Here is a 19490-nt window from a genome sequence, read left to right on the forward strand (position 1 = left end):
GATTTTAAGCTATCTTCTCAGTATTCTTTATTCATCAGTTTTGGATTTACATCAGCTTTAAAAAAATGCTCATGCTAAGATTTTAAACACAGTCTAATATAGTTTCTTCTGATATGCTCATGATTTTATTTTTAATGATATTTATACTTGAAGATAAAAATTTACCTCTACTTCTATTTCATTATGTGAATAGGTAAATTGATAATTCAATATATTTATTCTCTTGTCAAATATAAATTGTGAGCTTTAAGTAAAATCTGACCTTTACTATTTGTATCATCTGTTCATCTGAGATGACACATTCAACCTCTTTCATTTCTTCTAATGACAGTCGTCAAATAACACTTAGTAAACTAAGTATAACACTTAGTACAAGAGGTTCTTTTCCATAATCAATTGTCAACTACTGGTACTCTCATGCTTTCTTTGGTTTTATAAAAAATGAACTCTGTATTTATTCTGTGTATTCCTAGTTTAGAAATATAAACTGATGGGGGAAAAAAGTTCACTTTTAGAGAGCCAGATCTGGATCATGACACAACACACACGAACACACAATGCTTATTGGCTTAAAATATACTCAGATTTCAAACTTACCTTCCAGACCAAGTCCAGGTATCTAGGTTTAGATAGTGCAAATCATTCATCCTACTTTGCTAAAATAAAAGGGTATTAAATTGGTCAGTACTTTATATCTTTTACATGCCAGAATTTGTTTTAAAATATATTCAGATTAAAAATAGGCCATTTCTATGCTGCTTAGTATCAGAAGTTTACATATTGGAAAATAATGTTTAGTTGTAATTAATTAAATAGTTAAGTGTTAATTATTAATAAAATTAACAAAAGCTGCCAAATTACTATGTAAGAGGGTAAAGAATGAAATGGGTTTAAACTAACAGGATTTAGATGACAAGAATCTAAACATTTCCAATAATGCATTCAAGTGAAAGATTTTCCTTGAAACAGGATTTATACTTATCTTTAGTAAGTCCCTGTCTGTTTTGGTAGTAGAAAAAAATTACTACTGAATATTTTTATCTCTACATTATTTGAATGTTCAATTGGCTCACAAAATCAGAGGATAATTCTTTTGAAGCCCAGATTTGTTTATGGTTTTTGTTTAGTATCCTCAGTGCTAGCCCAATCTCCCTATAAGGATAAATACCCACAGAAGATACATTTTTATAAAATGCACCAGACATAAAAACAACATTTCCTTTAAAAACACCAACCAAAACACGTCCGCCAAAGACATAGCCCTTATTTCCAAGAACTGCACATGTATGCGCGGCTCGGGGCTGAGGTGGAACGCCACCCTGCAAGCAGAGATCGGAACAGAGTACAAAATCATGAAACATCGATAATGAAATCACATTCCTATGTTCTGTATCAGCAGTACTTGATTACTAAATTACTATTACCTATATAATTTTATTAAAAACCCAAATACACAAGACTACTCTTTGTACTAAATTATGAACAAATACTCATCTTTAAGAATGAAATTTATTTTCCTCAATCTTTACTAGTTAAAGTGCGTTTCTTAAATGATCTACACTATTTAGCAAAATAATATTTCATGTAAATTTTGGTTGAAACGTAAGGATTTAAGAATCTATGAGAATAAGAAAAGAGTGAGTCTCTCAATCATGCTATCACACAGTTAGTATTATGAGTAGTACAAATGTAATGATCTCAGAGATTTTGAAAAATTAAATCTGCTCATTCAAAACGTTGGTGCTTCAAATTCCATAATAAGCTGATTCTAAGAGAATCCAACATTTTTAGCTCATTGGCTACTGACTTTGGGCATGGGGCATTTAAGCTATATATCCATTATCATAATTTCCTACAATTTCAGACTGACTTGAATAACTTTGGTGGGAGCTACATGGTAAAAATAATTCAGATATTACCTTTAAAACACTTAAATAAGCGACAGAGAACTATTCAAGAGTTATGGTTCCCAGCCCTCTCCAGCAAATAAAAAAGTTTTATGATTCCATCTTTGACCTAATATTTTTTTAGGGAAAAATTTTGTCTACTATAATCATCACATTTATTATACAGTGATTTTTTATTTATCAATTTCAATTAATGACCAAACCCTTTGAATATACTGAGCTTATATAAATCCCAGAAAACACAAAGAAATGATATTTGGATCAAACTGTATACCCAGCTGTATAAGTAGTATACAATATTTATTAGGTTTCTTTCCAAAAAATACTGAGAATAGCCCAAGTATCTCTATGATTGCCATTGCTCTCCTAGGAGCAAAAAACTCACATAATAAAATCCTGTTAACACTTGATTCTATAGATGAACCATGGAATGGTTTTTATAACACAGAAAGTAAGGCCAGTTTTTTCAACTGCAGTGCCAAAGACTACTATATTTTACCATGCTGCCTTGCATTTGGATACAGACATTTGAGAATAATGAAATAATTTAAGAGCATGAAAAAACTTTTAAAAGTTCACAGAAAAAATGAAGCTGAATGATAATGGAATTGCCCCAAAACTTTTTTTTTAATCATTTTATTGGGGGCTCATACAATTCTTATCACAATCCATACATACATCCATTGTGTCAAGCACATTTGTACATTTGTTGCCATCATCATTCTCAAAACATTTGCCTACTACTTGAGCCTTTAATATTAGCTCACTTTTTCCCTCCCTCCCCCCTCCCCTCCCTCATGAACCCTTCATAATTCATAAATTATTATTATTTTGTCATATCTTATACTGTCTGGTGTCTCCCCTCCCCCACTTCTCTGTTGTCCATCCCCCAGGGAGGAGGTTATATGTAGATTCTTGTAATTAGTTCCCCTTTTCCACCCCACATTCCCTCCACCCTCCAGGCATTGGCACTCTCACCACTGGTCCTGAAGGAGTCATCTGTCCTGGATTCCCTGTGTTTCCATTTGCTATCTGTACCTGTGTACATCCTCTGGTCTAGCCAGATTTGTAAGGTAGCATTGGGATCATGATAGTAGGGGGTCCCAAAAACTTTTTGCAGCCCCTCTTATCTCTTAAATACAGAGAACGAATGCATACAAATTTATTTGAACACATAATAAGGAAATGAGTGAGAACACGGTTAGATTCTAACAAAAACAGCATCGTGTACATTCAAGATTGTTGAGATTGTTGGGGCAGACGGAAGAGAAGAGTTTCTATTAAGGTACAGAGAGAATGGAGGATATAGGGAGACCTGGAGTCCAAAGAACTAAAAGGAGCCGTTTTCATCTTGGGAGCACATTCTAAAAGCATTCTTTCAGTAGCCTCGGGTCTTTGTTTATGCTCTACAGAAATAACAGTGGAGGGGACTGAAAGAGACTGCATGATTTTCAGTAGACTCATTGTCAATAACATTTCTTTCCACTTGCCAGCAGATAGGAATTTTTTTTTTCTACAGGGGAGAGCCCGAACGCAGTCTCCCACTACCACAAATTATGCAGTCAAGTTTCCCACATTTGGGGAAATTGCAGGGGTCAGCACATCTGAAGTGCAATGGCTAAGCCTCGCCCTGGAAAACCACCTTCATGATCATGGTATCTCCCCTGCCAGGTAAGTATAGGAAATTATTTTAACAGAGGTAAAAAAATCTTTCATTAATAACAATCACAAATCTTAAAATTCAAATGCATCCAGGGGCTTAAGTGGAGAGCAAATGTTTTGAGAACGATGAGGGCAACGAATGTACAAATGTGCTTTACACAATTGCTGTATGTATGGATTGTGATAAGAGTTGTATGAGCCCCTAATAAAATGATCTTTAAAAATAAAATAAAATAATTTCAAATGAAGCTTGAAGGAACATCTTATCAACAAGTAGAAATGGCTGTTATAGCCCTTGTGGAATAGTGGTTACTCATTGTGCTGATCCTCAAGGTCAGCAGTTTGAAACCACCAGCTGCTTTTCCAGGGAAAGACTGGGCTAGCTACCTCCTTAAAGAATTACAGTCTTGGAAACCAACAGGAGCACTTCTACCTGTTCTATAGGGTCACTATGAATTGACATCAGCCCAATGGTAATGAGTTTGGTTTGGTCTTACAATTGGAAATACAGTACAGAGAACAGTAACAGAAACTTGAAATTCAAGGTTTGGAAAATGAGGATGTTGAGAAGGGCCTAATTTTATAATACTATTTTGCATAGAACCTCTCAACAGTTCCATCAACAGAAACTGCTATAAGGAATTCAATTATGTATGCACTTTAGTGAACACTGTGGTTCTTGCCTACTCTGTATTCCATGCTGTGTAGTACCATGTTACCCTTAGGACAGACTTATGACTCAGTACTGGCTAATCATCCTCTGGACAACAGGATAGATGTAAGGAATGGGCACATGCCCCAGTAGAGGTAGAGCCTTTTTTCTATGACTAATATATAGACACTGAGAAAATGAAGCGCCAACAGAAAGAACTGCTGTGTAGTCAGGGCCGGCCACAATCCCTGCTAAGTGAGTCAGTGGGTCTGCAGCAAGGCAGAAGGAAGCCAGGACACAAGAAGAAGCAGGGAGAAGCAAACAAAAAGAGGTGGTATTTTGACGATACTGCCTAACTTGTTCCAGTCCCTGACGTGCTAATCCCTCAATCAAGTTCTTCCACGGAGTGAACCAGGCCAATGGTTCCTAGCTATCTGAGAATTCATTATTGGCTACACTAATTTTAATTTGCACTTGGCCACTAGCAAAGGAAAGTGTCCATATATTTTTTCATGCTCTAACTGTATGCAGTTCTGATTTCAAGGCTTTTAAAAATCAAGGCCTATGTTATAAAAGGGCTTTATAAAAGCCTCTCTTACTAATGTATCACCATTGTGGGTAAAGGTGATGATGGTACCTTTTAAAATGAGCTCTTCGGGAGGGAGGGGAAAATTGAGGACCTAATGTCGGGGGTTTAAGTGGAGAGAAAATGTTTTGAGAATGATGTACAAATGCGCTTTACACAATTGATGTGTGTATGGATTGCGATAACAGTTGTATGAGCCCCTAATAAAATGTTTAAAAATAATAAAAAAAATAAAACAAAATAAAATGAGCTCTTCGAGAAAACCCTAGCACACCTGAATAAAAAGATATGCAGTGAACCCTCGCCACTTCGCGCTTCGACTTCGCGGCTTCACTTTATCGCGGTTTTGCGTAACAGCACCCACTGCCTACACCCGCTCCTTCAGAGGAAAAAGACGGCGACCCACCTGTAGAGTACATCCCTTAAGTCATTTCATAGGCTATTGATTACAGTATTTGTAAGAACTATGTATAATAATACTGTATGTGAAATATGTAATACTGTAAACTAGATGCCATAAATAATATAATAAATAATAAATGATCATTGTAACGTCCAAAATGTTTTACTGTATTTTCCCTTTTTCGTTTAATAAATTGGGTAATACGAGTGTAATGGTGACTAAAGGGTGTTTTTTCATGTCCTCTATGCTCTAACTACGAAAATATTTGATTTACAAATAAGGAATCCTACTTCGCGGAATTTCATTTATCACGGTAGGGTCTAGAACTGATTAACCGCGATAAACGAGGGTTCACTGTGGTTTCTTACACCAAAACAACGCTATGTGCATGTAAAGCCTTGAGGCCATAAGGATGGGCAAAGTTTATATTAAGGAAAGAAGAGACAAGGAGGCAAGAAAAAATCTGAAGTCTAAGAACTAAAAGGAATCTAGTAGTTTCTTCATCTTGAGAGCCCATTTATTGGTAGTAGTACTTGCGACCTATGTTGTACATGGTTACAAATCCAATGAATAAAAACCCAAATAAATTAAACCCCTCTGTGGGAAACAGAACCTGGAAGAGAGTGTATGTGGACAAACTCTCAACATCGATAAGTTAAGGAGTCTGGAAGGCCAAGGCTCCCACGGAGGAAACCTTCACTTTTGTGGGTTGAAGATGTATCCCATTCACATTCTCTTAAGTAAAAGTTATTCCCCTCAGTGTCCCCTCAGAATAATGCCAAATTTAAGGTGCTGTTTGTAAACACATGATCACTGACTATACACTTATAGGTCAACTGCTTGAAGGTTATCTGCCTGAAAGTTGTCAGCCATCTAAGGCAATCAGACCCTATTGTCTGTCCCACCCTAAATAGGACCCACTCCCTACTGATAGGGATAATGGATGGTTCCCCTGAAAAAAAGCTCAAAGAGACCTAAGGTCAAGCCAACTCAGACAACCAAGGTTAGGCTGACATTGATTCTAAATTTCACCCATCTTGTTCTGTATGTGCCTTCCTGTCACATGTGTGCCCCTAGTGCGTCCCTTTCCTATTTTTTGTGTACTCCTAGCTCGTCCTCCTCCTGTTACTTGTATGCCTATTGTACAACCCCTTCCTGTTACGTATGTGCTTACCATGGCCTGCGTGCCCCAGATTATATAAACTCACGAGATTACATGACTTGCTCTCCCTGCTCAGACCCGGCTCCTGAAATAATGACTGAGAGGTGAACCCTTGCATGCTTTATCTTGTCTGATGTCTCTTTAATTTACCCCTCAATTACACAATTGACTCATTTGGTTGTGGGGAGGCCAGTCCACCCCCCCCCCACCCCCCGCCAAAAGAGATATAACCAATGACAATAAAGCTAACTTTATAATACTCACTTTGATTTCTGGTTGAAACCATGTTTGCTTCTTCGTGTCAAATACATGAACATCATTATGCCATCCCCAAAATATCTGCTCTTCCTAAAAGAGAAATATTTTATAGGATTAGACGCAGAAACAGAGTTAATTGTTACTATAGTTACAAAGCGAAAGCATATACCAGCAGTTCATAAAGTGTGGTCCCTAGAACAGCTGTAGCATTACCTGGCAGTATTTCTTAATCACTTACAGTGTCCGAATCTTGCTTAATGAGTATCTCCCAGTTTGCTCAAGGGATTGTTTCTTTGTACATTTCAAAGGATGTATAATGTTTGTGTTTGGAAATCTGTTTTCCAATATACCTAGAATTGCTTATTTTTCCTTTAAGAAACTATAGAGGGTTCTTTTTCCAGAAAAACTCCATTTATTTCTATGTCATCGATGTTTCCTTATAGCGAACCTTATGCTTTTCTCTATCCTCTAGGAGAAAGAATAGTCAGCAAGGAAAATATTTAGCAGCTTTTCCTACTGTGGTGGCTTGCATTTTATTTTTTTTTCACTGAGGACTGGCCGCCGGTTCTGATCTGTTGTTAGAACTGATATGGAAGTGGTGGCTTGCATTTTGCTTCGATGCTGGAAGTTATGCCCCTGATGCCTCAAATACCAACAAGAACACTCACGGTGGAAAGGTTTCAGAGGTGCTTCCAGACTACAACATACTGGGAAGAAAACCCTGGAAATCTGAAAAAATTGGCCAATGAAAACCTTAGTCGTATCAGCAGATTAGTATCAGAAATGGTGCCATAAGATAAGCCCTTAAGGTTGGAAGGCACTAAAAATACATTCTAAGAAGAGCTCGCTCATCCAAGTAGAGCAAACCTTAATGACATGAGTGGAGTGCAACTTTGGGGACCTTCGTTTGCTGGTTTGGCATGATCCAAAGGAGAAAAAACAGTTGCAAACACCTTTTACTAATTAGAACATGGAAGGTACAAAGTCCAAATCTAGAAAAATTAGAAGTTATTAAAAGTGAAATGGAAGGCTTATAGCTAGATATTCTCGACATTAGTGAGCTGAAATGGGCTGGCATTGATTATTTTTAATAAATTTTAATCAATTTAATCAATTTAATCAATTTTAACCATATGGCTTATTATGCCAAGAATGACAAACTGAAAAGGAAAGTCTTCTCTGCAGATCACACATTGCTCACATGCAAGTTCAGGTTGAAGCTTGAAAAATAAAACAAGTCCACAAGAGTAAGAATACAGCTTTAAGACTATCCCACCTGAACTAAAATACTAATTCAAGAATTAATGTGATGCGCTGAATACTAATGAAGGCCAAACCATCTGTGGATGACATCAAGGACATTATATAGGAAGAAAGCAAAATGACCAAAATGGATATCCAAAGACACTATGAAATTTGTTTCTCAAACATGAAGTAGCTAAAGAGAAAGGAAGGTTTGATGGCATTACAAAGCTGAAAAGAAAATTTCAAGGGGTAGCTCGAGAAGATAAAGCATTATAATGAAACGTGTAGTAAAGATCTATCTGGAGCTATTAAAACAAAAGGGGAGAATACACTCAGCATTGCTCAAGCTCAAAGAACTGAAAAAACTAATTCAAGCCTCAAGTTGTAATACTGAAGGAGTCTGTGGGCAAAATATTGTATGATAAAAAAGATGGAAAAAAATACAAAGTCACTGTACCAAAAAGAATTAGTCAATGCTCAATCATTTCAGGAGGTAATGTGTGATCAGGAAGTGGTAGTATTGAAGGAAGCTGTATAAGAAGGTATTGGTGAAAAACAAGATTCCAAGAGTTAGCAGAACACTGAGAGGTTGAGCTGCTTTACAAAGGGACAGAACACTGGAAGTATTCATTCATCTATGCCACGAAATTTGGAAATCAGTGGCTGGGCCAGTCAACTGGCCTAAACTCACATACATGCCTATTACAAAGAAAGGTAATCCAATATAATGAAGAAAATATCAAACAATACCACAGGAAAGTAAAAGTAGAGTGAAAACAGTTTAAAAACAGTTGTAGCAGTACATCAATAGGATTGCCAGCATTCAAGCTATATTCATAAGAAGTCATAGAATGAGGGATATCGTTGCTGATGTTCAGCTGGATCTTAGCTGAAAGTACAGAATACCTGCTAGAAAGTTGTTGATGTAAATTTTATTGATTATGTAAAGGCATTCAACTGCTGAACATAAGAAATTACCCAATATAGTATAAAGAATGGGAATTTGTAAATACTTAATTGTACTTACATGGAAACTATTAGTGGTTTAAAGTTAGGAAAGGCATGTATCAGGGCTTATTTTTAAAGTTAGGAAAGGTATGCATCAGGGTTTATTTCACCATTTTATTTCAATCTGCAAACTGAGAAAATAATCTGAGAAACTGGGTTATTGGGTATTTATAGAGGTCTAAAGACTGGAATGTACTTATGTAAATACATTTATATAAGAGTGTGGGGAAACAGATCTATGTGCATATATTTAGCATCAGGTGGACATTGGGCCTCCACTCAAGCACTTACTCAATGCAAGAACACATTGTTCCATTAAATTGGCATTCCAGGATGCACACCTTCCTGACTCAATTGCGGAAGAAAAATGTGTGCATAAGCAAATGTAGTAAAGAACGCTGATGGTACCTGACTGTCAAAAGATATAACATCAGGGGTCTTAAAGGCCTGAAGATAAACAAGTGGCCATCTAGCTGAGAAGCATCAAAACCCACATGGAAGAAGCACACCTGCCTGTCTGACCACGAGGTGGAGAAGGGACCAGTTATCAGTCATCAAAGAACTAAAAATCATATCAGTGGGTGCCCACCTTCCTGATACGATCACTGAAGAGAAATGTGTGTATAAGCAAATGTGGTGAAGAAAGCTGATGGTGCCTGGCTATCAAAAGATATAGCATCTGGGGTCTTAAAGGCTTGAAGATAAACAAGCGGCCATCTAACTCAGAAGCAACAAAGCCCACAAGGAAGAAGCACACCAGCCTGTGTGACCACGAGCTGTTGAAGGGAGCAGGTATCAAGCATCAAAGAACAAAAAAATCTTATCATTGTAAATGTAGGTAAGTGCAGAGTGGAGACTCAAAGCCCATCAGTAGGCAACTGGACACCCCCTTAGTGAAGGGTTGTGGGGAGATGAGCCAGTCGGGGTGCAGGGTAGCAACGATGAAACATAGAACTTTCCTCTAGTTCTTAAATGCTTCCTCGCCCCCACTATCATGATCCCAATTCTACCTTACAAATCTGGCTAGGCCAGAGGATGTGCATTGGTACAGGTAGCAACTGGAAACACAGGGAATCCAGGACAGCTGACTCCTTCAGGACCAGTGGTGAGAGTGGCGATGCCTGGAGGGTAGAGGGGGAACCGACTACAAGAACCTACATATAGCCTCCTCCCTGGGGGATGGACAGCAGAGAAAGGGCAGGGGAGTCATCAGACAGTGTAACATATGACAAAATAATAATAATTTTGAATTATGAAGGGTTCCTGAGGGAGGGGGAAGTGGGGGGGAAGGGGGAAAATGAGCAGCCGATATTAAGGGCTCAGGTAGAAGGCAAGTGTTTTGAGAATGATGATGGCAACAAATCTACATATGTGCTTGACACATGGACGTATGCATGGATTGTGATGGGAATTGTATGAGCCCCCAATAAAATGATTTTTTTTTTAATCTGGAAAGGAGGAAAACTCATTAACAAACTACAATATGAAGACGACAGACACAACATGGCTTGCAGAAAGTAAAGAGAGCTTGAGGAGCTTAAGTGATAGAGATTCAAGACTATGGCCTTCACCGTAATGTAAAGACACAGGGAACTATTTCACAAGGAGACCAATAAGCAATATCAAGGATTCTATTTTACTTGGACCCACCATCAACACCTGTGAAAGCAGCAGTCAAGAAATCAAACAACACACTGTATTAAGAAGATCTCTCACAGGGCAAAAGGCAAAGATGTCACCCAGGTGTGGTCCCTTCCACTGCCGCCCATGCATGCGAAAGCTGGACAAGGACTAAGAAAGACCAAAGAGGAATCGATGTCTTTAAACTATGGTTTGGGAGAAGAACATTAAATATATCACAGGCTTCCAAAGAAGGAGTGTGCTTGTCTTGGAAGAAGCATAGCCAGAAAGCACCTTAGAAGGAGGAAAGATTTCATTTAAATGCTTTGGATATGTTATTATGAGGGACCAATTCCTGGAGGAGGTCATCAAGCCCTGCAAAGACAGTGACAATGGGGACGGCCGAAATGAGGTGGACTGACAAAGTGGCTACTACCACAGTGGGTTCAAATATCGATGATTGTGAGGATGGTACAGGACTGGATTTCGTGTTTCATTTGTTGCACATAGGGTTACTATGAGTCCGGATTGAATGGATGGCACATAACAACAATAATTGTATTTAACATCTTCCAGATTATTGAAATTCTCTATCACTACACTAACTTCCTCTGTGCCAGTTTTATGTCCTATGTCAGAAATAAATCATCATTTATTTTTGTCACAATTTATCCAACAAATCAAATAAACTAAGCAATATACTACAGTAGTATAAAGCAAAAACACCAAACTTCAGGGCATGTTTATTAGGTAGTTAATGGTACTAAAACCTGAAAATCCAACCCCATTGCCATCAAGTTGATTGCTACTCATAACAACCCTGTAGAACAGGGTAGAAGTGTCCCATACAGTTTCTAAGGCTGTAAATCTTTAAAGAAGCAGACTGCCACATCTGTCTCCCACAGAGTGGCTAGTGGGTTTTAACCACCAACTTTTCCATAGCAGACAAGCATTTAACCACTGCACCACCCGGGCTCCTGGTACTAGGAAGAGAAAACATGAATAATTGAATAATTGAATTGATAAGATAAAAATAATGAAGTACAAATAATAGTAAGTGTTCCCAGAAAACTGTAATTCTTTAAATATCAAACCTTTAAATATATTTTATTTTGAAAATTAAAAAAAATGAATAACATAGGAAATATTTTAAATGACTATAGAGAAGGAAGTTTCAAGAAGTTTGTGGAAAAAATTCACTTCCAATTATATTTTTTTCATAAGCTTCTCTCAGCCCCCTCATATAAAAATATATACACTAAGTGGTCCTCATACATTTGTATCAGTCATGTACACTAATAATATATGCTAATATGAGATAAAACCTCAAGGTTGGATTATCGATTTTTATAGCAATTTCTTAAATTTTTTAATTTTCACAATTCTAATCTCTTATATTAATAATGGTTTATTTTCTATATATTATGGGTAAACAGGAAAGTAAGCATCAATATCAACCAACTCATTCATTCATATGGGGGGGCAGTCTGAATTAAAAGACTAGCTAAAAGAAGTATGTCAGTGTAGCATAATTCTGCTAAGTTGTGCTAAGGTCTACTTGTCTCTCTGGCAAAAAAAACAGCTAAATGACCAAACACTTGTTCAGAAAACAAGCGTTTTCCGCCTGTGGTCATGAAGGCTAACACTGTGTTTTAAATGAATACAAAGCTAAAAGAGAAAAAATACATTTTTTGGTCACAGTGTCTATTATAGCAAATGGGTACTTCTTACAATGGGAAAGATAAGGTTCAGAATCTCTAGCTAGCTTAAGGCTGTACTGTGTCCTAAAGGAAAACCAGTGAATACTCTCTTACCCAAGATGCATCATGAACATCAAAACAATCTTGGAGTTCATTTTGTCTCCTACACCCATAACCACCAAAATATATTAACCTGAAAAATAAAAACAAAAGGACACACTGTAAAGAAGATGCTTTCAGTTTATGCAGAGTTGAAAAGAAATCATTTATCTCACCCTAACAACTGAAATCAACAAGCTGGATAAGCTACAAATCATAGTTTAAAAAAACCTTGAAGTATTCAGGGAACTGAATTCTAGAAAGTGATAAACTCTCATTAGGAAAAGCAATCTACATGACTTTCATCCTCATTTAGAGTAAAAGAAGGAATGAACACTGACTAGGTTTGTACAGAGAAAGCACCTGAAAAATATTTTTGCAGGCTTTTTAAATTATTATTAATCATTTTATTGGGAGCTCTTATATCTATTATGACAATCCATAATTCAGTTAGATCAAGCATTATTTTACAATTGCTACCACCATCAGATTTAGGACATTTTCTTTCTTCTTTACTGTTTGATATGAGCTCCACTTTATGCCCTCCCTCCCTCAACCTACCTCTCTGGAAGCCTTATTATTATATTACTATTATTATTGGCCATATCTTACACCATCCAATGTATCCATTCACTCGCGATTCTGTTATTCGTTCCCCTCAAGTGGGATTATACAGTCATCATTGCTATCAGCTCCCCCTCCCCTTCTCTCTTCCCGTACCTTCAGGGAATCGTTACTCCATTAGTGTTTCTGAAGGGTTATCTATTTCGGCTTTCCTGCATCCAAGTTCTTAATTATACAAATGAACATATGCAGATCTAACAAAATTGATGAGGTTAAGCAAAGACCAGAATAGTAAGGTGAGACAGAATAAACAATCTGGAGGGAAAAACAATGGGACCCACAGTTCCAGGGGGACATGGGAGAGGGGGAGGCGGGGAAAGGAAGTGGGTGTTAACAAACCTAGGGACAAGGGTACAAGTGATCCAAAATCAATGGCAAGGAGCGTGTAGGAGGTCTGGTAGGACTTGTTCAAAGGCAATGTAACCCAGAGGAATTACCGAAACTGGAATGAAAGCTGAACATGATAGTGGGACAAGTGGAAAGTCAAAGGAAATAGAGGAAAGAAGTAGGAGGCAAACGGCATTTATAGAGGTTTAAATACAGGCATGCACATATGTAAATATATTTATATATGACTATGGGGAAATAGATCGATGTGCATATATTTATAGGTTTAATATTAAGGTACCAGATGAACATTGGGCCTCTACTCAAGTATTCCCTCAATGCAAAAATATTTGTTCTAATAAACTGGCATTCCATGATGCTCACCTATCTGACATGATCGTTGAAGACAAAGCAGGTGCATAAGCAAATGTGGTGAAGAAAGCTGATGGTGCCCGGCTATCAAAAGATATAGCATCTGGGGTCTTAAAGGCTTAAAGATAAACAAGCAGCCATCTAGCTCAGAAGCAATAAAACCCACATGGAAGAAGCACACCAGCCTGTGTGATCAGGATGTGTTGATGGAATCAGTTATCAGATATCAAAGAACAAAAAATCATATCATTGTGAATGAGGGGGAGTGCAGAGTGGGGACTCAAAGCCCATTTGTAGGTAACTGGACATCCCCTTACAGAAGGTTTGAGGGGAGGAGATGAGGCAGTCAGGGTGCAGTATAGCACTGACAAAACTTACAACTTTCCTGTAGTTCTTTAATGCTTCCTCGCCCCCACTATGGTGATCCCAATTCTACCTTACAAATTCGGCTAGACCAGAGAATATACATTGGTACAGATCAGAGCTGGAAACACAGGGAATCCAGGAGAGAAAAACCCCTCAGGACCAATAATGAGGGTAGCGATACCAGGAGGGGAAGGAAAAAGTGAGGCTGAAAGGGAGAACCAACCACAATGATCAACATATAACCCCCTTGCTGCGGGATGGACAACATAAAAGTGGGTAAAGGGACACATCGATCAGTCTAAGACATGGAAAAAAAATTTATAAATTATCAAGGGTTTGCAATGGAAGAGGGTGGAAGAGGGAGAGGAAAAAAGGAGCTGATACCAAGGGCTCAAGTAGAAAGAAAATGTTTTGAAAATGATGATGGCAACAAATGTACAAATGTGCTTGACACAATGGATGGATGGATGAATTGTGATAAGAGTTGCATAAGCCCCCAATAAAATGACTTTAAAAAAATAGTAAGGGGAGGAAATATTAAAGAACTAAAGGGAGCCTTCACGGTGCAGTGGATTGTACATTGAGCTGCGAACCACAAGGTTAGCAGTTCAAAGTCATCAGCCCCCTTGAGGGAGAAAAGATGAAACTTCCTGTTAGGAACTGATGCCAGGGGCTTAGGTGGAGAGCAAATTTTTTGAGAATGATGAGAACAATGAATGTACAAATGTGCTTTACACAATGGATGAATGTATGGATTGTGATATGAGTTGTATGAGCCTCTAATAAAGTGATTAAAAAAAAGAATTAAATGATAGTTATGTGTTTCACCAGTGCTATACCACGCCCTAGAAAATTTAAGAGCCACTTGAAGGTTGGTGAGCCTTGGTGGTACAGTGGATATATACAGAGATGCTATCTGAATATTTGGCAGTTCAAAACTATCAGCAGCTCTGCAGGTCAAAGACTGGGCTTTTTACTTCTGTAAACAGTTCCAGTCTCAGAAACCCACAGAGGGTCACTGTGAATCAGCATTGTCTGAAGTCAGTGAGTTTGGTTTTGTAGGATGGCATGAAAATTAGAATCTTAAGGAACAAAGTAGGCATAAATCCACTCAATACACTTTCCCATTCTCTTCAGCAAGCCAAGCCTTCAAAGAGTATAGCTGTCCTTGAAAGGCCAGGGGAGGAGAGGTAAAAGGCTGAAAGGCACCTCCCAAGGGGCATAAAATATGAAGTCCAATTCAAGAACAACTAGAACTCAGTAAAGACAAAAACAACAAGCAACTGGTGCAATTTTATGTAAATAATGCAACATCTATCCACATATATAGATAAATAAATAGATATAATTTCTAACTTTGCCCTCCTATCTTAGGTATTATCATAAAGATGGTATGCTAAATTTTCCACAGAAAAATGTAAGAAGATTATCATATTGTACTCTAAAAAATACCACAGGGGAGGGCGTGGTTGGCAAAAATGGAACAAAACAAAAACCTATGTATATGCCTCCCTCGGTCAAAATCATACATATATTTTGCCAACCATAAAAATATTTTTGTGAGCACACTATGCTAATTTTCCACACATGTCCTAATGCATGTTGTGTAAAAATATGGTAATGTCTCCAAAAATATTGAGTGGCAATAACTCAACTGTGAAGCACACCTTAAATTGTTTAGAAAATCACCAGTGCTCAAACAAGAGGTCTCCCTGAAGAAAAGTATTGATTCTGCCTAGAAACCCTTCAAACCAGTGGTAAACTAACCAAATTTAAACTTCCACAAAACCTCAATTCATATCAGCATCATACTAAACTCAATTCCTTTTCTAGCAGTGAAAGAAAAGAATTGGTATGTCACTTTCTAGAGAAAAAGATCATTTACTCTAATTTTAACTATGTTTTTAAATAGAATGTTAGGCATAGAGCAAAAAATTACAAGGTATCTGAAAGTAAAAAAAAAAATATATATATATATATATATATATATATATATAATCCATATTCAAAAAAGAAAATAGTCAATGTGGACAGACTCAGAGATTGCTCAAGGATGATCAGACAGTGCCTTAAAGTCAACTATGATAAAAATCCCCAATAGATATTGTGAGAAAAGATAAATAACATGCAAAAAGAAATTGTAAATTTCAGTAGAAGAAACTTCTTCAAAATGGATATATCATGCACAGACTAAGCAGTAAGAAAGCTGATGTGCTATATTACTAGCAAACAAACTCGTTTTCAAAACAGAGAATTGTTTAGAGATAAAAAGAAAAATTTATGATGATAGATCTTTTTAGAAGATTAATGATTCAAGCAGATAATATGAAATGTGTCTGTAATAATAAAGTTTCAAAACACACAAAGCAGAAACTAAGGAGTAAACAGAAAATCTACAATCTTAATACTTTTTTTTTTGACACAGGTCGCCTCTCCAATCTTAATACTTTAACATGTTTCTCTTAGTAATTTATAAAAACAACAGACAAAGTAACAGTAAAGACAGAAAGAATCTAAACAATTTCACATAACCGATACATATAGAACACAGCATCTATCAATCATAGGCTATACATGTTCAATTGCAGATGGAAATAATCAGTGTAGAGCCATAAAACAATTATGAATATCTAATTATTGAAATCAGTGTATGAAATTAAAAACCACCAACCAGATGATCAACCACTTGTCTGTCAGTTTGTTGTACTATGGTGGCTTGTGTGCTTTGATGCTGGAAGCTATGTCACTGGTATTTCAAATGCCAGCAGGGTCACCAATGTGAACAGTTTTCAGTGGAGCTTCCAGACTAAGAGCAGACTACAAAGAAGGAATCAGCCCCATGTGTGTTAAAGGTATTCAATTTACAGTCTAAACCCATTCTACTAAGAATTGCAATATAGCTTTACTAGTGAAATAATATCAATACTACACGAACTCAGTAAGAAACAAAGAGACAATTTTCCTACTATTTTTTACCTACAATTTTTGAGGTCAGCATTATAAGCCCAAACCCCAAACCTGACAAAAAATATTACAAAATTATATGACAATATCCCTCATGATCAGATATAAAAATCCTTGACTCCAACATAAGTAAAAAGGGTAACACATTGTGACGAAATAGTATTATTATAGGAATCAAGGGTAGCTTAATACATAAAGAAAAAACTCCCAGTAACAGCATAACACATCACATTAACAGAGCAAAAGAAAAAAAACAAACCTGTATGATCATAATAAAAACAGCTAATAGAAATAACCATACACACACAAAAATCAACAGAATTAAAAAAAAATTGGCAAGAAAATGATTAAGAGACAATGTACTTAACTGAAGCTTCTTTCTCCACAAAAAAAAAAACAAAGAAAAAGTGACTTCAAAAACATACTCAAGATAAACAGGTATTAAGTAAAAGGGAAGAGTAAGGGAAAGAAGGAAGACTACAATGCCAAAATCAATAAAACTGGTCCATTAATTTTATTGATGCTTAGATAAGAAACTGCTATCGATTAAATTGTGTTGTCCCATGGTGCCCAGCTATCAAAAGATACAGCATCTGGGGTCTTAAAGGCTTGAAGTTAAACAATAAGCCATCTAGCAGGGAAGCAGCAAAGCCCACATGGAAGAAGCACATCAGCCTGTGTGATCATGAGGTATTGACAGGATCAGGTATCAGTATTAAAAGATCCAAAATAAACAATTATATTGATGCAAAAGAGGAGGGGTTGGAGTGGAGACCCAAAGCCCATCTTCAGACATTTGGACATCCCCGCACAGAAGGGTTACAAGGAAGGGACAATTCAACCAGGGTGCAGTATAGCACCAATGAAACACACATCATTCCTCTAGTTCCTGAATGCTTCCCCTGCCCCACCTCCCCACCACACGCACACATTACAACGACCCAGTTCTACCTTACAAATCTGACTAGAGTGGAGAACACATTGGTACAGGAACTGATGCCAGGGGCTTAGGTGGAAAGCAACTGTTTTGAGAATGATGAGGGCAATGAATGTACAAATGTGCTTTACACAATTGATAGATGTATGGATTGTGATGAGTTGTATGAGCCCCTAATAAAATGATTAAAAAACAAATAAAAGAGAAAAAAAATGTGGGTGAAGGGAGACAATGGACAGTGTAAGACACAAAATAACAATAATAATATATAATTGATCAAGTATTTATGAGGATGGGAGGGTGAGGGAGAGAGAGGAAAAAGAGGAGCTGATAACAAGGGCTCAAGTAGAAAATGTTTTGGAAATATTAATGGCAACATGTACAAGTGTGTTTAATACAGTTGAATGATGGATTGTTGTATGATTTATAAGAGCCCCCCAATAAAATGGTTAATTTAAAAAATCAGGAAAAAAATGGTGTCCCCAAACAATATGTCAAGTCCTATTTCCTAGTTCATGTAAATATAACTTTATTTGGAAATGCAGTAGATAATAATCCTATCTAAATGATGTCTCTTAAGAGAGGACAGTCTTGAAGAATTAGAATAAAACAGCCATGTTATGACAAGAGGCACATGTAGATGGCAAGTCAAGGAATGGCAAGGCTTTGGTATATGCCATCAGAAGGTAGGAGAGAGAGGTGAAGCTTTCTCTTTCAGAGAACTCAGAAAACAGTAAGTTACTTTTTTCACTGAAAATCACAAGATCAGCAGTTTTTGAACCAGCCACTCCTCAGGAGAAAGAGGGGCTTTCTACTTCTGTAAGATTTAGTCTTGGACTTCAACCTGGTACTCCAAGATGTGAATGCAACATGGTGGCATGGAGGGAACCAGTGGTGAGGTCTGAGGGGCCAGCCCCAATGCCAACTACATGGACACCTGCCCCTCCCCCCAGAAGAATTTATTTCTGAGGACTAAAGCTGCAGCTCAGGGAAAGGATCATATCTGATCAGAGCACATGGAGCAAATGAAGGGGGAGGAAGAGAGAGTGGAGCACATCCTGGCCCACCAAGCCTGGAGGATGATCTCTCTGCTCAGAGGAGCCAAAACACAGAGAGGACCATATGGTCAACTCCACTCCCAGGCACAATATCCCTCACTGACCCATAGCTCTACAGGGAACAACACTGGAGACACAGTATGGGAATTGCACTCTATCTGACCCTACCACACCGAGGCAAAACACTAAGGGCGTGCAACAGAACAGCAAGGGAACAGAGCACGAATTCCCCAGGGAATACCAAAAAAAACTTTGGAGCCAGGGTGTGGCACCCCATCAGACTCAACCGAAAACACTCCTAAAGGCCAATAAACAGTCCTGATCTATCCACAGGCTATTCTTTTCTTTCTTTTTTGGTCATTGTTTTGTTGTTGTTTTCTTTTGTTGCTTGGTTTTGCTCTGTCTTGTTTTTGTGCATATCTTCACAGGTCTGTCTAAATAAGATAAGCTGGATGAACAATCTGGAGGAGAAAACAACGGGACCAACAGTTGGGGGGAGGGGGGGGGGGGGATTGGGAGAGGAGTAGGTGGGGGGAAAAG

At 37.6% G+C, this 19490-nt stretch overlaps 1 protein-coding gene and 1 non-coding gene across 2 annotated transcripts in view; both read right to left on the reverse strand.

Annotated features, from left to right (window-relative positions):
• KLHDC1 (kelch domain containing 1) overlaps nucleotides 1-19490 on the reverse strand; it is a 69164-nt gene that overhangs the window by 34914 nt on the left and 14760 nt on the right. The window contains exons 5-8 of the mRNA XM_004698961.2: nucleotides 12318-12396; nucleotides 6637-6720; nucleotides 1236-1319; nucleotides 598-656 (exon numbers count right to left, since the gene is read on the reverse strand). Coding sequence (XP_004699018.1) covers nucleotides 598-656; nucleotides 1236-1319; nucleotides 6637-6720; nucleotides 12318-12396 — 306 coding nt within the window. The remainder of the gene's footprint in view (nucleotides 1-597; nucleotides 657-1235; nucleotides 1320-6636; nucleotides 6721-12317; nucleotides 12397-19490) is intronic.
• Nucleotides 3424-3586, reverse strand: LOC115868864. The gene has a single exon (XR_004045830.1). It is a non-coding gene; the product is annotated as a U1 spliceosomal RNA (small nuclear RNA).

The sequence above is a fragment of the Echinops telfairi genome, unplaced genomic scaffold (genome assembly GCF_000313985.2).
Source record: "Echinops telfairi isolate 266 unplaced genomic scaffold, ASM31398v2 ScPeMD7_18;HRSCAF=68, whole genome shotgun sequence".
NCBI lineage: Eukaryota > Metazoa > Chordata > Mammalia > Afrosoricida > Tenrecidae > Echinops > Echinops telfairi.